Consider the following 24,260-nt stretch of genomic DNA (forward strand, 5'->3'; position numbering starts at 1 on the left):
AGATAGCGAGAGCAGGAACACAAGTGGGGGGTGGGGGAGGGAGAAGCAGGCTTCCCGCGGAGCAGGGAGCCTGATGGGGGGCTTGTTCCCAGGATCCTGGGATCATGACCTGAGCTGAAGGCAGCCGCTTAACGACTGAGCCACCCAGGTGCCCCAGATTTTTTTTTATTATAAGAAAACTCACACACATATAGAAAGGTAGACAGGTAGTACAGTGAATCACCATGATCCATCACCCAGCTGTAATAATAACCATCATTTGTAGCTAATCTTGTTTCATCTATACCTTTACTCACTTTCCATAGTTCTGTGGTCTTGTCCTATGACTATAATGCATTTTTGTTTTTAAAAATTGTAAAAAAGAGGGCGCCTGGGTGGCTCAGTTGGTTAGGCGACTGCCTTCGGCTCAGGTCATGATCCTGGAGTCCCGGGATCGAGTCCCGCATCGGGCTCCCTGCTCGGCGGGGAGTCTGCTTCTCCCTCTGACCTTCCCCCTTCTCTTTATTTATTTATTTATTTATTTATTTTAAAGATTTTATTTATTTGAGAGAGAATGAGAGAGAGAGCATGAGGGGGGGAGGGTCAGAGGGAGAAGCAGCCTCCCCACCGAGCAGGGAGCCCGATGCGGGACTCGATCCCGGGACTCCAGGATCATGACCTGAGCTGAAGGCAGTCGCTTAACCAACTGAGCCACCCAGGCGCCCTGACCTTCCCCCTTCTCATATGCTCTCTCTCATTCTCTCTCTCTCAAATAAATAAATAAAATCTTTAAAAAAAAATTGTAAAAAGAGGGCGCCTGGGTGGCTCAATCGTTAAGCGTCTGCCTTTGGCTCAGGTCATGATCCTGGGGTCCTGGGATCGAGTCCCACATCGGGCTCTCTCCTCAGGGGGAGGCCTGCTTCTCCCTCTCCCACTCCCGCTGCTTGTGTTCCTGCTCTTGCTATCTCTGTCTCGGTCAAATAAATAAATAAAATCTTTAAAAAAAAATTGTAAAAAGAGGGGCTCCTGGGTGACTCAGTCATTAAGCGTCTGCCTTTGGCTCAGGTCATGATCCCAGGGTCCTGGGATCGAGTCCCACTTCAGGCTCCTTGCTCAGTGGGGAGCCTGCCATTCCCCCTGTTTGTGTGCTTGCTCTCTCTCTGACAAATAAATAAAAATCTTTAAAAAAACTTTTAAAAAATTTGTAAAAAGATGCTTATCTCTCTTGGTGCCAAACTTGTGCGTAAACGTTTATATTTTTTCTTACGGACAGGAAAAAGAGTTCCATGAGGATTTTGTGAAGTATTTTCATTCAACAACAATTATTAAATAAATTGCAAAGAATTAGATGACCTTGCATTCTCTGTTTCTTACTTTGTATGTTTGCTTCCCTCTCTTTACTTTTCACATTTAAATGTATGAATTTTGTGCCAGATATTTTTAGAAAATTCACACTCAGTGACTTTTACAGGATACTGAATAATACATTTAAGGAAAAAATGGATGAAGAACCTGAAAGAACTAAGCGATGGGAAGGAGGCTATGAAAGGACATGGTGAGTAGGGCATTATGACTCCCTTCTTGTTTACACATTATTTCTTACTGTTCTTCTACACCTTTATCTCTCTTCTTGTTCAGTGATTGGTTTTTTAAATTTATTAAAGTATATTTAACGCATGTTAAAATTCACCTGTTTCCATCTCATAGTTCATTGATTTTTAGAAGATTTACTGAGTTGTGCAGTCATCACCATAAATCAGTTTTAGAAAATTTTCACCACCCCATTAAGATCCTTCATGCCCAGGGATGCCTGGGTGGCTCAGTCCATTAAGCGTCTGCCTTAGGCTCAGGTCATGATCCCAGCGTCCTGGGATTGAGCCCCGCATCGGGCTCTGTGCTCAGCGGGGAGCCTGCTTCTCCCTCTCCCTCTGCCTGCCTGTCTGCCTACTTGTGATCTCTCTCTTTCTCTCGCTGTCAAATAAATAAAATCTTTAAAAAAAAAATTAAAAAAAAAAATACTTCATGCCCATTTGCAATTAACTTCATTCCTACCTCCAGCTGTAGGCAACTGCTAATCTACTTTTTGTCTCTATGCATTTGCCTTTTTGGGTATTTCATGTATATGTAATCTTATAATATGTGGTCAGTATTGTCTCGCTTTCATACAACAGTATTTTCAAGGTTCATCCATGTTGTAGCAGGGATCAGTAATTCATTCCTTTTTATTACTGAATAGCATTATGTTGTATACCATGTTTTCATTCATTCATTCATCAATTGATGGACATTTAGATTGATTATACTTTTTGGCTTTTATGAATAATGCAGCTGTGAACATTCATGTGCAGATCTCTGTGTGGACATATGTTTTCATTTCTTTTGGGTTAATAAAATTTTAGCTTTTCAAACAAGTAAATATTGCTTATAGGGAGATTCTTAAAGAAGATGAGTCAGGATCACTTAAAGCTACGATAGAAGACATTCTCTTCAAAGCAAAGAGAAAAAGGTATGTAAACTTTTTGTAGGTGTGTTACAAAAGATAAAATAGATTCCTTTAAGCCTTTCTGTCCACCTATACCCACTCCTCAGTACTTCATTTCAGCTGTATTCCAGAAAAACTGACCTTTAAACTCTTGAGTAGGGGGAAGGAACCAGCAACCTAGCACTTCAGAAGGGAAATGGGTCTTCAGGGACTGTCCAAAATGCCTGTAATTATGTGAACCCCATAAGTTAATAATTTACTTCACTAGAAAATGCAGGTTAGTTGAAAAATTATATTGATTTTTTGGGTAATAGAGGACATTCCATTAAAATGTTTGCATAATTTTAACAGAGTATTTGAGCACCATGGACAAGTTCGACTTGGAATGGTATGTTGACATTTTTTTTCTTTACCAGTACAGAACTAGTTGGGTTAGAGAAGCATTCTGTCTTGACAGAATTAATAACAGTAAGACAACAAATGTTTTAGAAGAATATATTAAAAATATATGTGTATGGGCACCTGGGTGGCTCAGGTGGTTAAGCGTCTGCCTTCGGCTCAGGTCATGATCCTGGAGTCCCAGGATAGAGTCCCACATCGGGCTCCCTGCTCAGCGGGGAGTCTGCTTCTCCCTCTCCCACTTCCCCTGCTTGTGTTCCCTCTCTCGCTGTCTCTCTCTCTGTCAAATAAATAAATAAAATCTTAAAAAATATATATACATATATATGTGTAAAATATGTAAATACTAAATGCCATTTTTACTTCTTGGTCAAAAATGAATTTGAAAATTGTTATATTTGTGGTTTATTTTTGGTAGATGCGTCATCTTTATGTGGTAGTAGATGGATCAAGAACAATGGAAGACCAAGATTTAAAGCCAAATAGACTGACTTGTACTTTAAAGGTATAGTAAAATCATTTTAATTTATACTAAACGTGAGAAAGGACACTGAATTCTAAAAAAAAAAAAATTTTTTACTATAACATCTTTATTAAGATATAATTCACATACCATAAAATCAACTTACTTAAAATATACTGTTAAAATTTTTTGCCTGTTACAGAGTTGTGCAACATTATTACCACAGTCAGTTTTAGAGCATTTTTATCATTACAAAAAGAAAACCCAGGGATACCTGACTGGCTCAGTCAGAGGAGTGTGCGACTCTTGATCTCAGGGTTGTAATTTTGAGCCCCATGTTGCGTGCAGAAATTACTTAAATAAATAAAACTTTAAAAAAAAAAAAAAAAGGAAAGGAAAACAGAAGCAAATTTTCTGTAGTTTTGCCAAGCAGTATTCCATTGTATACAACTTTGGGTTGTTTCCACTTTTGGGGGCCTTTTATGAGTAATACTGCTGGGAACATCTGTGAACAGGTTTTTGTGTGGAGGATGTTTTCCCTTCTAAAGCTTGATTTTAGCTTGGGTAGTTTATGTTTTATCCACTTTTCTGTGGCCTAAGAATAGCAGCTGGGATGAAATGGTGTGCCCCAAAGGGGTGAAGCTCAGCTTGGGTGGTGTGCAGACTCTGCTGGATTTACAGGGGTTCATTTTATCTTCTGAGATTATATTAACTGTCCTGTATCTTGTTTAACTAACTGGGCAGGGGAGGGAGGATATAATGCATTTCCATGAGGAGATATTCCCAGCCTTGGAACTCTTTCCCTCAGTTAAGTGTGAAGCTTGGATTCTTCTCTTCTGAAAGGAGGGTTAGTTGTTGATTTCTTTCCCTATTCATTCATAACTTCTGGTAGTAGAGGAAAAAGATAACAATACTCTCTCTCTTCACTTCTTTCCCAAAGCAAGAGTATTAGTGAAATTTCCCAGGACTTTTTTCAGTCATGAATGGGGCTTCAGAGGAGTAGGATGAAGTAGATGCTGAATCATACTGCTGGACTCAATTCTGCTCCAGAATCCTCCGTTCCTTTTCTTGTACATAAGTTTTCTAAATTTACTAGATTAGATTTGTCCTTTATCTTCTCTATTGGTGAATGTGTGTGTATTTATTACAGTACTGATCCACTCTCCACAGTTGAATGTCCACAGCATTCTCTATTTAACACACTCCAGTTGGAATGGTACCTTCACAACTACATTTTCAAGGTCCACCATAACCTCCAGGATGTGAAACTCAACTCCTTTTTATCTTTAGCAGCAACTGAAATAGTTGACACTCAATCCTTCCTGAAAGGCATTCTTTTTTTGTTCTTTTTGTTTGTTTGTTTTTGTTTTTTGGGTTTTTTTTTAAAGAATTCTGTACCCCTGCTGTGGGGCTCGAACTCACGACCTCATGATCAAGATTCCCACACTCTAAGGACTGAGCTAGCCAGGCACCCCAACATCCTTCTTTTGACTTTCATTACATGTAGTCTTTTTATTTCGTCTTAGGCTCCCCTCTCCCACTTTAAAATGCTGGAATGCCCTAGGACTTGGTCATAGTTCTTTTTTTTTGTCTACTCTTCTTCCCTTGAGTAAATACTATACATTCCCATGAAGAAATTTTTTTAAAGAATGCATTTTTTTGAGTTTGTAATACAAACTATAGCTAAGTAGAAGTTCAATCACATCATTTAGGAAAATGATACAACAAAATGACTAATATTTATGCTCTTAATTTCTGTCCTCCCACCCCAGTCAGGGTCTTGCTTTGTCAATTATCCCTTTTCATTGTCTTTGGACTTAGATCATTCCGCCCAGTTTATAAACACATTCAGATTATTTGTAATTTATTAAAACCCATCCTCGGTTATGCTCATTCTCTTGTTTCTGGCTTCATAGGATCTTTCCATGTTTAGATTACATCTGTCTCACAAGTCCAAATGGTTCCATCTTTTATTTATCTTTTTATTTTTCGAAGATTTATTTATTAGAGAGAGCACATGTGCCAGGGTGTGGGGGAGGGGCCGACAGAATCTCCAGCAGACTCCCCACTGAGCACCGAACCTGACTTGGGGCTCAATCTCATGACCCTGAGATCACTGTCTGAGCCAAAATCAAGAGTCGGACCCTTAACCAACTGAGTCACCCAGCGCCCTGGTTCTATCTGTTAAACCCAGTTCATCACTTACCATTTTAAATTCAGGCTTATTTAATACTGTGATTTTTATTTATTTGAATATTTTAAAATTTATTTTTGTTTATTTAATATTTTTACTAAAATATTTGAAAATATTTTACTAAATATATTTGAAAATCTATGAGCCTAAAAATCTCAAGAGAAGTGATGCTTGATAAATAGGTTTCACAAAACATTTCTTTATGGTTATTATTTTGCCCTTATCTAGTATTTTTGTTTTCTTTAAACAGTTATTGGAATACTTCGTAGAAGAATATTTTGATCAAAATCCTATTAGTCAGGTATGTAAATAAGTGATGGAATTCAGATTTAGATTCCTGATATTACTGCCAATTCTAATTTATTTTTAAAACGCTGGGCATACATTCTGTGAATTATTAAGTGATCCAGATTGTGTACCAGTTTCTGGTACACTTATCAGTGACAAGCAAGGCAACTCTAAAAGTTAAATAATGTACAGTAAACTCATAGCTAAAGTTCTGTCAAAAGCATCATAAGAAAAAGCTTCTCATATGTTACTTATGTCTTTTGTAATTACTAATTTATTTTCATTATGTACATTCTTATGAAGAAGTAATTTGTTAAGTTAATAATCATTTTTGTTTTTATTTTGAGATTGGAATAATTGTAACAAAGAGTAAAAGAGCTGAAAAACTGACCGAACTCTCAGGTATGCATAAAATTACCTTTATAGGACTCAAGGACTTGGCTCTATTTACTCAACCTTGTAACCCTGTTCATAAGGTTGCCTAATAAGTAAAATGAAGACTTCTTTTATGCTCTCCATGTGAAACACTTAATAACCCCTCGATTAAATCCTCCAGTAAACTCTTGGTATCTAAGACGAACTGTTTTAAATTGAGTTCTGTACGGTAATGAATACTACTGCAATGAATGTAAATGTTTATTTAAGACTTACACATTCTTATCCTGAAAGTATTAAGATAAAATTACTGTAACCATTCAAAAAATCCACTTAGTCTTAAAATTAATTTTTTAAAAGTTAAACCTCTAAAGAGCAAAGGATTTAAAAATTGAATTGCAGTTACTATTAATAATTCAGTTTTTCTGCTTACATGACATGTCTAACTGAATTTTATTCTGTTAAAAGATAGTGCAGGTTTTATTTGCTTTGGTGCTGTTTTAACAAATTCACATCACTAATTCTATTTTAATTTCTGTGAAATACACTATCCCTTAAATGTGGTTCTCATCCTTTCATCCTTACCAATACAGATAAATTTGAAATGACATATTTTCATCATTAATAGTTTTTCACTGTGGCAGTAAGGAGTGAAATGTATGTTAGCCTGGAGTGATCAAGAAATTCAGTTATGAGTAACCAAAAAAATCTCAAACTAGCTTTAGCATACAAGGGAAATTATTGAGTCCCATCTAAAGGAGGGCTGATTTCACACATGGTAGTTTCCAGGGTTCCTGGCTCTGTTTGGCTTTATTCTCTGAAGTGAGGTGAAAAGATGTCTGTTACTAGCCCTGAGTCTCCATGACCCTTATAGTCTGTAGCTTCAGCACAAGTCCCACAGAGGTCTCGGAATGACCCTGCTTCTGATTTGCCCACCCATGAACAAAGTGGCCCGAGGAATGAAGTACTGTGTTGGTAGGCCTGGATTACATGCCTGTTCCTGGAGCAGGATGGAAGCAGGGTAAGCAGCTGGTTTGTTATACTGTGAGGACAGGATGGTTTCTCCTGGGAAAGGACGTAGGACCCTCTTGGCACCCTTCTCATATTCAGAGTAGTTTTCTATGGGTGCCAGAGAAGTCATACATATAGGGATGAAAAATCCTCTGGATATTTTGATAGGCCTCTTGACGGCACTCCTTGTCTGTCTGCTCAGAATCACTGCTGTAAACCACACTGACAGTAATCGAGTTCGCTTTTTTCCTATACTCACAATACAATAGGAGGTGAACGAACTATTTTGTATGGTATGGTAGAAAGAGAAGTGGATAGAGAGCCAGGAGATGTAGGTTTAAGTGCTGGTCCTGCCACTGGGTAGGTATTTGTCTTTAGGCAAATCTTTTAGCTTGTTAGATTCATTTTTCACTTATGAAATGAGGGATTTGGACTTAGTGATGTCCATTTCTAAAATCTTTTCATTTCTAAAATCTTCGGATTCCGAGACTAAATAAATACTTGAAGTATGTACTAAATAAATACTTGAAGTATGTATTAAATAATGGCAAATGCTTAGTATTTTAAAACTTAGATAAATAAGAACATGAAGAAGCTATAAGTAGATGAATGGACAAAGACAACAGATAATTCATACCAGAATAAAAAGAGAAACAAAATAGCTATTAAAAAAGAAATTTTAGCCAAACAAGTGGTCAAAAAACACCACCACACAACAACATTTTATTATTTTATATATTTTAAATGAACAAAATGAAGTTTAAAAAGTAGTATATTGCTTGTGGAACCATGGAGAAACTGGTACCTATAGTGCTGATAGACTGATTAATTTATTTAATATTTTTGGGAAAAGATACAAAAATGGTTGTTCCTTGGAATTTATACTTAAGAAACATTATGAAAGAAGAAAAAGCCTCATTCTACAAATACAGTCTTCGTAACAGTAGTGACAAATTGGGAAGACATGTTCAACGGTATGGAAGTAGTTTGATGAATTATGTAATCAAACAATTTAATGATATTTTGATTATCATTAATTAACATGAAGATTGTGTTGAAATAGGAGATGTCAGAAGAATACCGTATGTCATTGAATCTAAGATTGCATCATTTGTAAGATACCTTTGTTTTATCAGCTATCAAGAAGGAAACACCCTAGCAGTTAAAATTTGATACAGTGTCAGATGATATATATAAATTGTTCACACCAAAAAATGTATTGCTTGGTATGAGAAAATAGCTATAGACAATCTTTTCAGATGTAATTTCAGTAACAGAAGATAACATAGCTGTATTTATTTGCGGAAATCTTCCTTTCTTAGGTCTTCTAAATCCCTTTTTAAATTAAAAAAAAATTTTTTTTTATTTTAAAGATTTTTATTTATTTAACACAGATAGAGAGCACAAGTAGGCAGAGCAGCAGGCAGAGGGAAAGGGAGAAGCAGGCTCTCCGCCAAGCAGGGAGCCCGATGTGGGGCTCGATCCCAGGACTCTGGGATCACGACCTGAGCCGGAGGCAGCCGCTTAACCGACTGAGCCACCCAGGCGCCCCTAAAGCTCTTTTTTTTAATCCCCTGAAGAAAAATAGGGAATTGCAGTCATTCTTCCATCAATGAATTTTTGCTTCACTGATAATGTATGCCTCACTGCTCTGTTCCTTGCCTTTCTACATAAAAATAGAACCTTTTGTAGAAACACTTGAAATGGCAGTGAAACTAGCCACGAAGAGCACAATGTACAGGCGCAGTTGCAACAGCACCGCGGTAGCCATGCGTAGGCTCACGTGGGAGCAGGCCGTGACGTCACGTGGGAGCAGGCCGTGACGTCACGTGGGAGCAGGCCGTGACGTCACGTGGGAGCAGGCCGTGACGTCACGTGGGAGCAGGCCCGTGACGTGTGCCGCACAGGTGCTCCCTGGCTGCCAGTGATGGTGCGACGCGGCGTGACTTAAGAGATGTGACAATGTGAAAATGTATGAGTCTTAAATGTAAGAAGTTTTGCATTTGAAGTTAGTAATATTTAAAATATGTGCTAATAGGGCACCTGGCAGGCTCAGTCAGTAGAGCATGCAACTCTTGGTCTCGGGGTCATGAGTTCGAGCCCCACGTTAAAAAAAAAAAATGTGGGGCGCCTGGGTGGCTCAGTCGGTTAAGCGGCGGCCTTCGGCTCAGGTCATGATCCCGGGGTCCTGGGATTGAGTCCCACATTGGGCTCCCTGCTCAGTGGGGAGCCTGCTTCTCCCTCTGCCTCTGCCTGCTGCTCTGCCTACTTGTGCTCCCTCTCTCTCTGTCAAATAAATAGAATCTTAAAAAAAAAAATGTGCTAGTTCGCAGAAACAGATTATTTTTATTCTTTCAGTATGAAGTAAAAGTTGATATAACAACACCTCTGATAAAAGTGCAACTTGCTAAAAATGTAAATCAAGGAGATTCTATTCTTTAACAACATAGATAAGTAAATATGGGGAGAGACAAATTTCCATAATGTATATATAAAATGTTATTATAAGTAGATTATGCCATTTCTATTTTAGGAAACCCAAGGAAACATGTAACATCTTTGAAGAAAGCTGTAGATATGACCTGTCATGGAGAGCCATCCCTCTATAACTCCTTAAGCATGGCTATGCAAACTCTAAAGTTCGTATTTTACATTTTTTATTTATAATTGGTGTCCATTTTTTTTGAATGGAGATGAACACGTATCAGTATGTTTCTCCATAAACTGAGCTGCAATGAAACCGTTAAGAGAAATATGTAATGTCGTTTATGATGTTTAGTGTGGCGTTTGTAATTTTTATTTTACGTTTGAGTTGGTAAGATAGATTCTTAGAGGTTTTAGAAAAATGTAATTAAAACTGTAGCGATATTAGTACAAAATAAAATGTTGATGAAAAAGTATTTTGTTAAAAATTAGATTGTATATGAAATTGAATGTGCATAATAACTGTGAGTTTTTTGCACATTTATTGACTTCTCTTAACTTACTTTGTAGCACATCTGCAAATTAATAGCATACTCCTCCAGCAAGTTCAAATATGTGGAAGGTAGCTGAGACCCTAATGGAAATATTCCATTAGTGCTAGCGCCTGTATTTTGTCCCTGGATAGTCTGTCCTGACTTTTATAGCTTTATATAATAGATATTTTTCTAGTTTTGAAGTAGGTGAGAAGAAGCTAACACCCACATGAGAGGTAGGCACAAGAGCAGCATCCACAAATGAAACCTGAAGGCCCAGCAGTGCAGACAGAAGCAGGAAAGCTATAAATAGCTGATAAAATGGCATAGGTTAAGATTGCATAGAAATCTATTTACGTAGATTTAGGTAGGGGAAAATAGTTCATCATGTCCTAAAGTCCTATAAATTATCATATAATTAAATGATACACAAAAATTAATGTTTATGAATATTATCACTCTGAATCACCATGAGGTTAAATTTAACCTTTAAAAAGGAAGCATGTTACAATTGTCAAGACACACCTTAAAGTTGATCCATATGCTATTGTCATACTTTCCAGTGTACACGTTAGACTTTGTACAAAACGAATCTACTAGGTTGTAAGCTTCATGATGTCAGGAACCTCATTCATTCTTGCTTATTACTCTGTTCCTAGAACCTAAAAGAGTATTCAGTAAATATTTATGGAAACAATAAATGAATCAGTTTTTTGTGTAGCTAATTTTAGAAAAATTTAACATGTTTAGAGTATACTCAATTTATTCCTTTGCAATGTTAAAACAAATGAGATATTCTGTGGTCTAAATATATAAACCACATGTACTATTTTGTCTGGGTAAATTTTTTATTAATTTGTTATACCTAATGGGAATATATTTTATCTTTCTGTAGACACATGCCTGGACATACAAGTAGAGAAGTCCTAATCATCTTTAGCAGCCTCACAACTTGTGATCCGTCTAATATCTATGATCTAATCAAGGTAGAACCACTACCTTTCCTTATAATCAAAACCAGAGTTATAACTCTAAAGAGAATTCTATAGTGAATTTATTACTAGTTTTCAGAAAATTCTGTTTTTCAAACATACTAATTTTTGCATGTTTTTTTCCTTCCCCTGAAACCCTTTATTTACATGGATTTTATGAAGACCCTAAAGGCAGCTAAAATTAGAGTGTCTGTTATCGGATTATCTGCAGAGGTTCGGGTTTGCACTGTACTTGCTCGTGAAACTGGTGGTATGTATCTAGATTCTTCAGTATTTATTCATAATTACTCTGTAAGAAGTAACAATTTATTAATTAGTATGTTTTCATCTGTTTTTACAGTACTAAATTTAAATCACTTCATGTCCTGAAATCCATAATATGGATAGTCATCTTAAATGTATCATTGATTCTATAAGATATCTCAAAATGCAGGGACTTTTCAGTAGTTATGTCAGTGTTTAGAGGAAGTGTTAATAACTCTTGAAATGCTAGAAATTTCACTAATATGTAATACTTTGTAAAGATCTTACAACTTGGCTTTAATTAAATTGTAATTATAGTTATTCCCAGAGAAGTCAATTTAGAGATGTCATTTAAATGAGGTTTTTGAAAAATGATAATTTAACTTAAATACTTATTTTGAAAATGTACATTTTCAGATGGCAAAACTTTTACAAAATTACATAGGAATTACAATTGAGGGGCTCCTGACTAACTCAGTCGATAGAATGTGCGACTCTTGATCTTGGGGTTGTGAGTTTGAGCCTGGGTGTAGAGATTACTTAGAATAAAATTTTAAAAAAAAAGAAAGAAAAATTACAATTGATACTTATATCTGGAAAGCTGATTTTTCTTTTACTTTTTGTCTAATTAGGCACATACCATGTTATTTTAGATGAAAGCCATTATAAAGAATTGCTGACACATCATGTTAGTCCTCCGCCTGCTAGCTCAAGTTCTGAATGTTCACTTATTCGCATGGGTAAGTGTTTATTTTGTGTTATTTTAAAGTGGATATTTAGGAGCACGTGGGTGACTCAGTCGGTTAAGCGTATGCCTTCGGCTCATGTCATGATCTTGGGGTCTTGGGATCCAGCCCTGCATCGGGCTTCCCTGCTCGGTGGGAAGTCTGCTTCTCCCTCTCCCTCTCCCTCTGCCCTTCCTGCTGTTGCTCTTTCTGTCTCTCTCTCAAATAAGTAAAACCTTTAAAAAATAATAAAAATAAAATAGATATTTATTTTTGAAGATTTATTTGAGGGGTGCCTGGGTGGCTCAGTCGTTAAGCGTCTGCCTTCGGCTCGGGTCATGATCCCAGGGTCCTGGGATCGAGCCCCGCATCGGGCTCCCTGCTCAGTGGGGAGCCTGCTTCTCCCTCTCCCATTCCCCCTGCTTGTGTTCCCTCTCTCTTTATCAAATAAATAAATAAAATCTTAAAAAAAAAAAAAAGATTTATTTGAGAGAGGGAGTGTGCGCACCAACCTTAGGGAGGGACAGAGAGAGACGGAGAGAGAATCTCAAGCAGACTCCATGCTGAGCATGGAGCCCTGTGTGGGGCTTGATCTCATGACCCTGAGATCATGACCTGAGCCGAAATCAAGAGTTGCATGCTTAACCAACTGAGCCATCCACGCACCTCTACTTATTTGTTTTGCTATATAGATAGACTTAAAATTTTTATGTAGTGAAATCTTTTTTTTTTTTTTTTATTGTTTTTGCTTTTCTTGGACGTGTTGTCAGAATTTGAAAAATATGTATGGAAAACAAACTATGGGTTTAGGCATTCCAAAATTTTAAGCATAGAAGTATATTCTTATATAAAATGAAAGTGGACAACTATGTAATAGATTACTCCAATGTATCAGAAGTATTTAAAAATTACAAACATTTTATTTTTAAAAAGCAGTGTGTGTTGTATTAAATTAGATAGTTATAAACTTAAGAATCTGCAACCATATGTATGGACAGATCTTTCCCCCACATTCTCCACTTTTAATTTTTCTCATAACCTGGAATTACAGTCAGCCTGACCATACTGTAGTAAACAAATCTGAAAGGCAGGAGAGAGAACTTTTGTACAACTTTGTGGGCTTTCTGGTAGGAACATTTTTAGGTTCCTAATCCAACAATTTTGCTATTTGCTTGAAAAAAGAAAGTAACACATTTTCTTCTATGAAGGATTTCCCCAGCATACCATTGCTTCTCTGTCTGATCAAGATGCAAAACCCTCTTTCAGTATGGCGTAAGTAAAAACCTTGAAACTCTCAGTGATTATGTTTGACATTTTTAATTCTTTCCTATAAGTTATAAATTAAAAAATATAAACTGAGTTATATGGGCTTGGGGTGTAATGGCTTTTGTAAAAAGGTTGCCTTCTATATAGCTGTAACAAGGAGTGAGGACTATCTCCGTTTACTCCTGTGTAGTAATCCTCAGGATCTGTTACTAAGTAAAACAGCAAAGTAGAGAAAAGTGTATTGTATGCTGCCACTCATCTAAGAAGAGGGTGGAGATCTGACTGGATATACATACTTGTTTATATTAATGATAAAAATAGTAATGGAAATAAAAAGTAAAAACTGAAAAAATGTTTACTTGGGCAGTACGTGGAGAAAGGCAAAGGGATGGCTCCTAGACCTTTCTGAACATACCTTGCTTTAACTTTAGAGCTTTATAGTTTACATAATTATAAAACAAAATTAAAGAAAGTAATTCTTAAAAATCACAAATAAGAGTTGTGTCTCCAGCTATAAAGGTACCATAGGGACTGAATGTACTGTCCTCCCTCTTACCAGAAAACCAGACAAAATATATGAAACAATGATTTTCAGATGTGGACAACAGGCAGTGCAGGTAATGATCCCTGAAGGCAGGGAAACAAATGAGGTGGGCCCTGTGAGTGCATCTTACTGCCTCGAGAGAATTTCCAGGCTGCAGTGCAGGGAGGGAAAACCCAACCAGAGCCTGGAGGTCTTGGTCAGGTGAAGAAACCAAGTTCAGAGTTTGGGGAGGCTGAAATGGCTGTAGTTTTCCAGGCACAGTGCTAGAAAGTAAAGAGCTGTACAGAAAGCTCTCAAGATTGCAGAGACTTCCCCATGAGTCATCAGCTGAGTTATGATCATCACATTTGTGTGGGAGCTACTAGAGACCAAGGAAAGAACCCCTGAATAGGAGCAGGCAGCATATCCGTGGAGCTCACACGGGGCAGGGAACAGTTCATGGTCCTACCAGTCAGTGTGGAGGGATATCTTAACAGTGGGCATTGAACAGAGTCCACAGTAATGGAACCAAATTAACCCTAGACTAACAGCTGTTCTGGATAGCCTAATGAACTCTAAAGCAAGTTTTGAACAGATCAAACTATTTCCAAGTTACTTAACTATATTCTAGAAGAAGCCCCAACATATTTAAGGGAATACCAAAAAATCCAGCACCTAAAACAAAGAAAAATCATAATGTCTGGCAGCAAATCAAAAATGACCAGGCATGCAACAAAGTAGGAAAATATGACCCATAATAAGGAGAGAATCATAGAACAGAAACATACTCAGAAACAACACAGTTGATGGAATTAGGCAAAGTATTAAAACAGCTATTACAAAAAAGACCCAAATCAAAGTTCTAGAGACAAATACAGTGTCTGAAATGAAAAATATACTGGATGGGACTAACAGCAGATGAGTCCCTGAAGAAAAGATGAGTGAATTTAAGGACATTAGTGCAATTTGGGCCCCTGGCTCGCTCAGTAGGAAGAGCATGCAACTCTTGATCTCGGGGTTGTGAGTTCGGGCCCCACATTGGGTGTGAGATTACTTAAAAAAAAAAAAAAATTAATACACACTATTCAAAACAGAAATGCAGAGAGAGAAGAAGAATGAACCTCGCTTAAATGAACTATGAAACAACTTCAAGATTTTAAAATCAAGGTAGCATACTTTGTTTTGCTATAACCATTCCCATCTTTATATATCACTTTAAAAGTACTGTTTCCTCCCACAGGCACTTGGATAGCAACACTGAGCCAGGACTAACATTAGGAGGGTATTTCTGCCCACAGTGTCGGGCAAAGTACTGTGAGCTTCCAGTTGAATGTAAAATCTGTGGTGAGAAACCAACTGTTCTTTATCTAGTAAATTAATCTTGAATAACTTCTTACCTATATTGCTAATAAAGTAAATGTAAATGTTAAGCTCTGCCTATACTTATGAATTTAATCTGTGAGAATAGGAAAGGATTATTTTTTTTATTGAGTACCCAGTACTCCATTTCTAAGAATAAACATGGCATTCTAGAACAGTTTTCTGATTCTCCCTCTGAAATGAGTATGTTAAAGGCTTTGCTGTAGATCTAGTAGACATTTTTGTAGCTCTTAACGTTCATAAAATATATATAAGGACAATGAGGAATTAAAGTGATAGAATTGTAGAATTTTGTTTCATTTTTAAGTAAGCAAACGGCCAAGAGAGGTCACACAATTAGTGACAGAAGTAAGACTCCATCCTGGAATCTCCTTTTTAAGGTGATATGTAAATGAAGAAATCAATACCAGCAGTCCTAAAAAAACCTTGAAAATATTTAGCCTATTATTTGACTTGTCAGCCATTGTCTTAATGAGGTTTGGGCTATTAAACATGATTCTCTGCTTTATTTGTTAGGTCTTACTTTGGTGTCTGCTCCGCATTTGGCACGGTCTTACCATCATTTATTTCCTTTGGATGCTTTTCAAGAACTTCCTCTAGAAGAACATAATGGAGAAAAGTATATGAGTTTTGATTAATTTATATCTGTTATATGTGGTAGAATAATGTTTGAATGTGTTGTTACTACATTAAAAAAGATAGTCATATTAACTTGGACAAGATTACTTGTAATTTGGAAAATGAGATGGTAGAATGCCTTGGTTGTGACTGAAGTGATTCATTATTAAACAGATCTGAATCTCCAGAAATCTATTAATTTCCCTAAGCCCATCTCTGTATAGTAAGCGTAGTCAAATACTGATAAATCAGCTCTCTAAAACAGTCCTGGTTTGCAACCTTACCTGATTTCTGTGGTGTAAGACCAGAGGATTTATCCAGAAGGTCTAGTATTAGAATAGTTAGAGAAACAGAGAAAAGATCAAATAAAGAGTAGGTAAGAAATAGTTAAGGATATTGTCTACTGTTGAAGGACAGAACTTTATAGACTGAAAGGAACTGTCAGGTGCCTAACATAGGGAAAATAGACCCACACTAAAGTGTATCATTGTGAAATTTTAGAATAGGCAGCAAAAAACTAAACATTTCTGGAGAGGCAAAATTAGGTCACATAATCTGGAATTAAAATTGTTTTGTGTCTCAGCAGTACTGGCTGCTGCCAGGAAGTGATTTCCTTCAGTTATTACCAACTTAAATTACATACCTAGCAAACCTATCAGTTAAGTCAATGAAGCCATTTTCAGATTTACAAGGCCTCAAAAAGAGACTCTGGGGAAGCTGTGGAAGAGATGATTCAAAGGACCTGAGAAAGAGAATGACTGGAAGAGAATAGGAATATTGATCTAGTTCAAACGTGGCTTAAGAAAGCCCTAGGATGATGATAAGGGGAGATTCCAGAATAACACTTTTGTGTCAGATGTGGAGAATAGTCCAGTTTGGAGAAGGTCAGAATGCTGCAGGAGAGATGTCACCAAGAGGGTGAAAACTAGAATTCTTGATGTGGGTGACCATAGGGATGACATTTAGATTTCTCAGGGAAAGGTTGAGGCTGAGTTGGGGTAATTATATAGAAAACTAAGCTTGTGGACAACAGTATAGTTATTAACTCCAGGAAAAAAATATTTTGAAGAGAAGAAGAATTGTATTACATGGCTCAGCTGAATATGTTTTTATAGTCATAATAAACTAAACATTTAATATTTTTCTATTCAAAATGATTTTAGTACACAGAAAGAATTGAGAATGGCGTTAGTTATGTGTGTGTACATGCTGTTGGATCAAGAGGTTTGAAAGAGAATTAAATTCTGATCTTCCTTAGTTTGAGGCTTATAGCCAATGCCAGAAAAACACAAGAAATAGCACTGTAACAGTTAAAAGTTTTGAAAGTGTTCGGGGAGCTGGAAATGAAGTGGGGTTGGTAAGGAGAGGCCTGCTATTTTTTGTAGTAAGTCTTGAGAACTTTTAACTCTTTAAACCATTCCTTGAAAATTAAGCCCTCAGGTATCCACACATAAATTAACTTCTCTTCTGTCCATCTAGAATTATACCAGCTACCTGCTGTTCTCAGGAGAGTTGAAGAATAGTCACTCAGATTATTTTCTGTAGGGCTTAATTCCCTCACAGAATCTCAGTGGGGAAATCATGCTCCTATTTAACCTTGATGAAAATAAAATTAAAAAAAAATTTTAAAGTAGGATTTTGCTTTGTGAGATGATCTTGGGATATACTGTAGAATTTTCTTAAGTTATTGGTATTCTTAATTCTGTTTTTCTCATAAAAGTCATGTGTGAAGATAATTACTTATTAATTACAGGATTCTTGTTATTGAGATTTTGCCGAGCTATTTTAAGGAGTGAATTCCTAACAAAATGATTCTTAAACTTTCTTTTTCAGATTTTGTTATGGATGTCAGGGGGAATTGAAAGACCAACATGTAAGTTCATGTGCTTTCTAAATATTAAGTATTGGGACACCTGGGTGGCTTTGGTTAAGCTTTGTTTAAGCATCTGCCTTCAGCTCAGGTCATGATCCTGGGGTCCTGGAATCGAGTCCCATGTCGCGCTCCCTGCTCAGCGGGGAGCCTGCTTCTCCCTCTTCCTCTGCCTCTCCCCCTGCTTGTGTGCTCTCTCCTGACAAATAAATAAGTAAAATATTTTACAAAAAAAGATAAATATTAAGTATTATACAAGAAATATTGAGGAAATAGCATTAGAAGTTTTCAGTACATTACTGAAAACCAGGCTCATATTGGGTTATTCCTCAAAAGTATGATAACAGTAGGGAGAGATAAAATGGATTTTTTCTTTTTGTCTTAAATGTGTCTTTTTCCATATTCTTTAATAGTTAAATAAAAGGGGAATATAACTTGTGCAGCTGTGAGGTCATTCCCTAGCAATAACTAAATCTGTGTTAAAGATTTATGTTTTTCTTTTTAATCAAATCAGAGGAACGAATAAGCATTTGAAACTAGTACTAATTTCAAGCTTATGTGTCTTCCCCGGATAATTACTTAAAACAAAGTAATTAAGGATGTTTTACAATACAAGAGGCGTTAAGATGTCAAAGTAATTTTCTCATTTGTAAGGGATAGTTTTTTTGGTAAAATAGTCACCTTAGATTTGAGAATAAATAGTACATTGGAAGTAATAAAGTAGGTAAATGGGTGGGGAAAATTGATCGATAAAAGAGCAAAGCAATTTGAATGTCTTCTAGCTGTGCTGTACTTCTGGAAACTACTTTCTAAATTTTCTTTTCTTCTTTTCACTGCAGGTCTATGTTTGTGCTGTGTGCCAAAATGTTTTCTGTGTGGACTGTGATGTTTTTGTTCATGACTCTCTTCACTGTTGTCCTGGCTGTATTCATAAGATTCCAACTTCTTCAAGTATTTGATTCCAACATATAGTACACATTGTATGTGTTAAAAGGACATTTGCAAGTGTTAATAAAGTGATTCTTCAGAAGAAGCTCCAATTAAGATATGAAGACCAGTTTGAAAGGAAAATCTGATTTAAGAAACTTTTTGCTAAGAAAATGTAGGATTGGGGCACCTGGCTCAGTCATTTGGAAGAGCATGAGACTCTTGATCTCAGGGTTATGAGTTCGAGCCCTACGATGGATTGCTACAAGGTAAAATAAACTTAAAAAAAAGGGAGAGGTGAGGGGGAAAAAAGAAAATGTAGGATTTTATTAAATTTTAAAATTTGTGTCCTGTCACAGAAATGCCCAGAATGTAATACTAGTTCACTGGGTTAATTTTGTTTTCTCTTATTTTGTTATAATGTTTTCGAAGTCATCACACATTATTGTATTTAAGTTACTTATGATTAAATTGTGGTAATTTCATTGCTTTATAATTAAAGTAAATACAGAATCTCTAATTTACTTCTATTCAATTTTAGTGTGAACAGAAAATTAAGTGTAAATGTGAATTCAGAGGCACCTGGGTGGCACAGCTGGTTAAGCATCTGCCTTCGATTCAGGTCTTGATCCCAGGGTCCTGGGATCGAGTCCTACATCGGGCTCCCTGCTCAATGGGGAGTCTGCTTCTCCCTGTGCCTCTCTCCCCCACAAGCACACTGCTTGTGCTCTGTGCTCTGTCTTGTGCTCTCTCTCAAATAAATATTTTTTAAAAAAAGCCTAAGTAGATTTTATTGTAATGTTTAAGAAAGTACCATGTACTGAGTGCCTCCTAAGTCCATACCAAGCATGCAGGTCGGGTACCACCTTATCTGTCATGTGCCAGGCAGGTTATGCATAGACAGGGGAAATCCCAGGAGAGATTTGGACACCTTAAAACTGAGGACTCTGGCTGTCCACAGGATGGTGGCCCTGAAGAAATAAATGAGTCACGTGATAGTTAATTTGCTCATGTGAGGAGAGAACAGTGGCTAGAATGGTCACCTTCCTGTTAGTATTGGAACTGGGACTAACCTAGCCTCTTGACTCCCAGACCACTTCTTACTACAATACGACTAGAAAGGACCCGTATATTTGAAATAGAGGAATTTTTTTTTAAAAGTTAATTTAAAAATTGCTTCACTTTTGTGGATAGGAATATGTTTTGTAAATGGTGTTCAATATACCCTTTAAAATTTCAAAATTGATTTCCATTTTTTTTAAAGTTTATTTATGTAAGTAATCTCTACACTCAATGTGGGGTCTGAACTCACAGCCCCGAGATCAAGAGGCAGGTGTCCCATTAATTTCCATTTTTAAGAAGTTGTGTTTTGTTCAGCAGATGAAATACAAGTATCTCTGCTTCTTGAAAGTTTGCATTTAAGCCACTTCTGTGAAAGACCTACATTGGTACCTGTTTTATCTAACCTAAAGAAGTCTGGGAGGACCTGGGGGGTTCAGCGGCTAAGCGTCTGATTTCAGCTTAGGTCATGATCTCAGGGTCTTGAGATCCAGCCCTGAGTCAGGTTTTGTGCAGAGCTGAGCAGGGAATCTGCTTCTTTCTCTCTGTCTCTCTCTTTCTCTCCCCGCCCCTCCCCCTGCTTGTGTGCGCTCTCTCAAATAAATAAATCTAAAAAAAGAAATCCGGAGAGGATTTTCACTTTTATAAAAAAAAACAAAAAGCAAAAATAGTGCTCAGCATTTGGTTTGCAGCAAGCCCTTCTAGTGCAGGCCCCTCTCGGGGCCATGAGAGCGGCACCACCAGGCTCCTTCCGGGGAACTACACTCAGCATCTCAGCATCAAGCTGCCAGGGCTTTGAGCTGTCTGTGAGCATTGGTGCTTAATCTTCATTCATCTGGTGCATTAGTTAGCAAGATGTGTCCTAAGTATCAGAAAAACCTAACAGAGGTTATCTTTGGGGTCTGGGAAAGCTCAAAAAGTTTTCCATATTAATTAATGATAATAGACTCTTTGCTTTATGCTGTTTGGTTTATGAAAATGGGAATGCTCTACTTTGGAGTAGCAGAGGAAACCTGTATAGTACTATTTTATATAATTTCCTTTACTCCCAGTAACTTATGTGTAACTGATGTAGGAAAGATGTTGGGGTTCAGAGCTGATGACCAAGAAAGAATTCTTGAGATATCTTTGGTGCAGAAAGATGTTTTTATTAGAGCAAGGGGACAGGACCTGTAGGCAGAAGGAGCTGCACTGGGGTCACGAGGAGTGGCCCATTATATACTTTCAAGTTGGGAGGGAGTTTGGGATAGTGTAAGCGTCCCAGGTATTTTGGAAATAAATAAATAAAATCTTAAAAAAAAAAAAAAGAAACAAGGTTTCCAGGACATTGAGGGGGCTAGCTGTTGTTAGGAAAAGGTCATTTATTACTGTTGAGTAAAAACTCCATCATAAGACCCTTCAGATGGATATCAGTGGGTCATATTCTTGGGGAATGATTGCTAACATATCTTAGGAGGTAGAGATAAAGGTAGTTTCCAGAGGAATTTCTATATGTTCAAGTAGACTTACAGGATCCAGGAGTGCGGAGGTTCGGGCTAAGATTGCCTTTGCCCTTTTAGCAAAGTATTAACATCGAGGCAGCTGAGTCCCTAGAGGAATGTCGCTCTACCTGTTTCAAGGACTTGAGAGTGGGCTGTAGGTAGTAAGGAAATTTAATTTTTCTTTTTGCCTTAGTTTCTCACATCATAACCACAGGAACTGGATTTAGTAACCATAGTTTAACAAACAACACATCCAGCCTATATATATCGGTAAGTTAGAATCTCTTTGATTGTATTCTATATTTGCTTCAAAGGAAAAGATAATCCGAAGATTGAATTTTTCAATTATTATACATGTTGTCACTAATAGAAATCAGGAAGAATTCCCTCCCCCTCCTGCGTGTCTTCTTGGAGTAGCTTGGGGTTTTTAGGCTTCCTGTTTATGTTGTGTGCGCCGTGCCCTCACTATGGAGTTGTCTGTAACCTGAGCCACGGGAGGACCTGTACGCAGCCAAGAGCCACAGCTGTCCCCGCTGACTCAACACTGGAGCGTGCACGTCTTGAGAAATAAACCAACGACTGAGTACACACTGGGGGAAGAAAAAGAAGGAATTATACGAAAATAATGATGAGTCTCATAAATAAGTGCTGAGGTAAAATTTGACAGTTTATTGAAGCATGATAAATTTCATCATTTTTAGATGTACAATCCAAAGTTTTAACAAATGTTTATTGTGTAATCCTCACCACAATAAAAGATGTAGGACCTCTCTACGTAGCACTGAGGTAAATTTTAATTACATTTACTAATTACAGATCTGAATTTCTTCAAAGGAAGAAATCCTTAGAGGAAATTGCACAGTATATTCACAGCTACGAGGGATTTGTTGGTGTCGTAGTAATTTATAACAGCAAACGCTTTCTCAGGTTGGCTTTTGATGACGTGCTAATGATGAGGGAGCAGAAGGCGAGCTGAAGACAAAGCACAAGCGGACACCCTGCAACCTCCCCCCACCCCCACTCCTGGATGGGACGTGCGTGACTTTCTTCCAGGAATCTCCCAACTATCTTAACTGTTAACGCCTTGCTAGAGGGGAAAATAACCTGAACTTGACAAAGGCAAGGCCCCCGGTATCTTACAGGTCGGTCCTCTTAAGCATACGAAAGTTCTTTTGAAACCTCCCTTTTCCTTACTTCCCCCAACTCCCGAGTAGATCATCAGCCACCCCTCACAACCCCGATGGAGCAGCTCTTTCTGCCCACAGGCCCTGTCCCCGTGCTTTCATAAGCCCCCATTCTGCACCAAAGACGTCTCAAGAATTCTGTCTTGGCCGTCAGCTCTGGACTCCACCCCGCGAAACATCACCTACATTCCCAAACCACATCACCTTCACCCCCTCCCTACTCACGGGACAGGACCTGTGGGCAAAAAGAGCGATACTGGGATTGTGAGGAGTGACTGATGGGATCCTTAGTTAGTGGGGGTTAGGGAGAGGGCAAGTCTCCAAGGAATCTGGAGGGAAGGCTTTCAGGACCTCGAGGGGCCGCTGCTGCCAAGGTAAGGTTACTTTTAAACATTACGGCGCTGAGGCGGCCCTGGGTTCCTTGAGGAAGGTCACACTCTGCGGGTTTCAGGTATCTCTCAGTGGGCTGCAAGCTGTAAGGAGATTTTAATTTAAGCTGCATTTCTTTTGCCTTTGTTTCCCACATGGACGTTGTCTTGCTGAACTAGAGCCAATATTCCCTCTTTGAGGCCACTTCCCTGGCTTTCCTTGGCTGCCCCCACCTAAAGGCCTGCATAACATTCAGATCAGGCACCAGCACCCCCAGCCGGCGTCCCAGCTGTGCCGCCTGGTGGGTTACTTTGTACTCTGTTAGTAAGGGGTCCCTAGTGGCAAGTGACAGAAAACCCATCCCAAATTGGCTGAAGCAAAAAGAGAACTGATTGGCTAAGAGGACTCAATATTCTGAGAACCTTGGGGCGCCTGGGTGGCTCAGTCGTTAAGCGTCTGCCTTCGGCTCAGGTCATGAGGGATCAAGCCCCATGTCGGGCTCCCTGCTCCGCGGGAAGCCTGCTTCTCCCTCTCCCACTCCCCCTCCTTGTGTTCCCTCTCTCGCTGTGTCTCTCTCTGTCAAATAAAAAAAAAAAAAAAAAAAAAAAATCTTTAAAAAAAAAAAAAGATGAGAACCCTGAAAAGAATATGACCTGAAAGTGGGAGAGGAGTGTTTGCTCAGAAAGAAATCTGGTGTTCCTACCAGAAGGATCGCTTGCTTAACACCTATCCACCCTTCTGAATCCATTTTCCTCCCCGTAGCTTATACTTCCTCATTAGTCAAAGTATAGCTGTGAAATGTAAATATAATTCAGATTTTGAACTGGATTTCTGGAAGACATGACCCTGAGAAGGCTCTTTGTTGGCTCAAACATTCACAGGTGTTCTGGGTTTTTTTTGCAATGCATTAAAAAATTCCATTAATAGAAATGAAAATTAAAGGAATGATTGTCCAAATACCATGCCCCTCAATCCGATGCAACTCTATATTGGGGGTGGGGCAAGTTCTAGCAACTATTATTCATAGATCAGTGTATCTCTAAGTCAAACAGTTGATAGCTTGAATTTTAATTTTCTTCAGGGAGAACATTTTGTAAATTCCTGGGTCAGGAGTGAGTTACCTCTCGCATCAGGTGTAAAGACTCCAGCATATTCCAAAGGCTTCGCTTATTTCTTCCTTTGCCTTTTTTTTTTTTCCATTCTTTCATTCTCCTCCTCATTTTAAAGTGTCATAATCCATTTTAAAACCTATTTTCCTAAGAGATTTCTATTCTTCTGGAGTGCCTTAGTTTTTTTTAGCATAAATGAGCATAGGGAAATATGACAGGGTTGGGTCATTGACTATTTCCTTAAAACAATCAAAATTTCTGATTAGTTTTAAATATGTTCTTAAAAGAAATCAGTGTTAAGTAATTGGGTGTGAGATAATAGAAAAATACAGATTTCACCCCCCCACCCCCCTGGTACCTAGCTCT

The 24,260-nt window shown here is 37.9% G+C and overlaps 1 protein-coding gene across 9 annotated transcripts in view; it reads left to right on the forward strand.

Annotated features, from left to right (window-relative positions):
- The window catches only part of GTF2H2 (general transcription factor IIH subunit 2), a 38,711-nt gene that overhangs the window by 2,358 nt on the left and 12,093 nt on the right, over nt 1–24,260 (forward strand). For 2 of the 9 annotated variants that reach the window (XR_010413092.1, XR_010413093.1), the window contains exons 2-17: nt 1,451–1,534; nt 2,408–2,485; nt 2,813–2,849; nt 3,279–3,365; nt 5,768–5,818; nt 6,153–6,207; nt 9,725–9,830; nt 11,044–11,134; nt 11,303–11,390; nt 12,016–12,123; nt 13,317–13,380; nt 15,138–15,241; nt 15,794–15,896; nt 17,729–17,768; nt 18,605–18,961; nt 22,160–22,374. Coding sequence is in view for 5 of the 9 variants with exons in the window: in XM_045896165.3 (XP_045752121.1) it covers nt 1,479–1,534; nt 2,408–2,485; nt 2,813–2,849; nt 3,279–3,365; nt 5,768–5,818; nt 6,153–6,207; nt 9,725–9,830; nt 11,044–11,134; nt 11,303–11,390; nt 12,016–12,123; nt 13,317–13,380; nt 15,138–15,241; nt 15,794–15,896; nt 17,729–17,768; nt 18,605–18,724 (1,188 nt within the window). In the remaining 4 variants the exon portion in view is untranslated. Of the gene's footprint in view, nt 1–1,450; nt 1,535–2,407; nt 2,486–2,812; nt 2,850–3,278; nt 3,366–5,767; nt 5,819–6,152; nt 6,208–9,724; nt 9,831–11,043; nt 11,135–11,302; nt 11,391–12,015; nt 12,124–13,316; nt 13,381–13,933; nt 14,986–15,137; nt 15,268–15,793; nt 15,897–17,728; nt 17,769–18,604; nt 21,402–21,425; nt 21,886–22,159; nt 23,395–24,260 lie in introns of those variants that run through there. The other 7 variants (XM_045896165.3, XM_045896159.3, XR_010413091.1 and 4 more) reach the window with 6 other exon arrangements.

The sequence above is a fragment of the Mirounga angustirostris genome, unplaced genomic scaffold, assembly GCF_029215605.1.
Source record: "Mirounga angustirostris isolate CCGP_5_RB_7025 unplaced genomic scaffold, mMirAng1.0.hap1 SCAF_7, whole genome shotgun sequence".
In the NCBI taxonomy this organism is placed as follows: Eukaryota; Metazoa; Chordata; class Mammalia; order Carnivora; family Phocidae; genus Mirounga; species Mirounga angustirostris.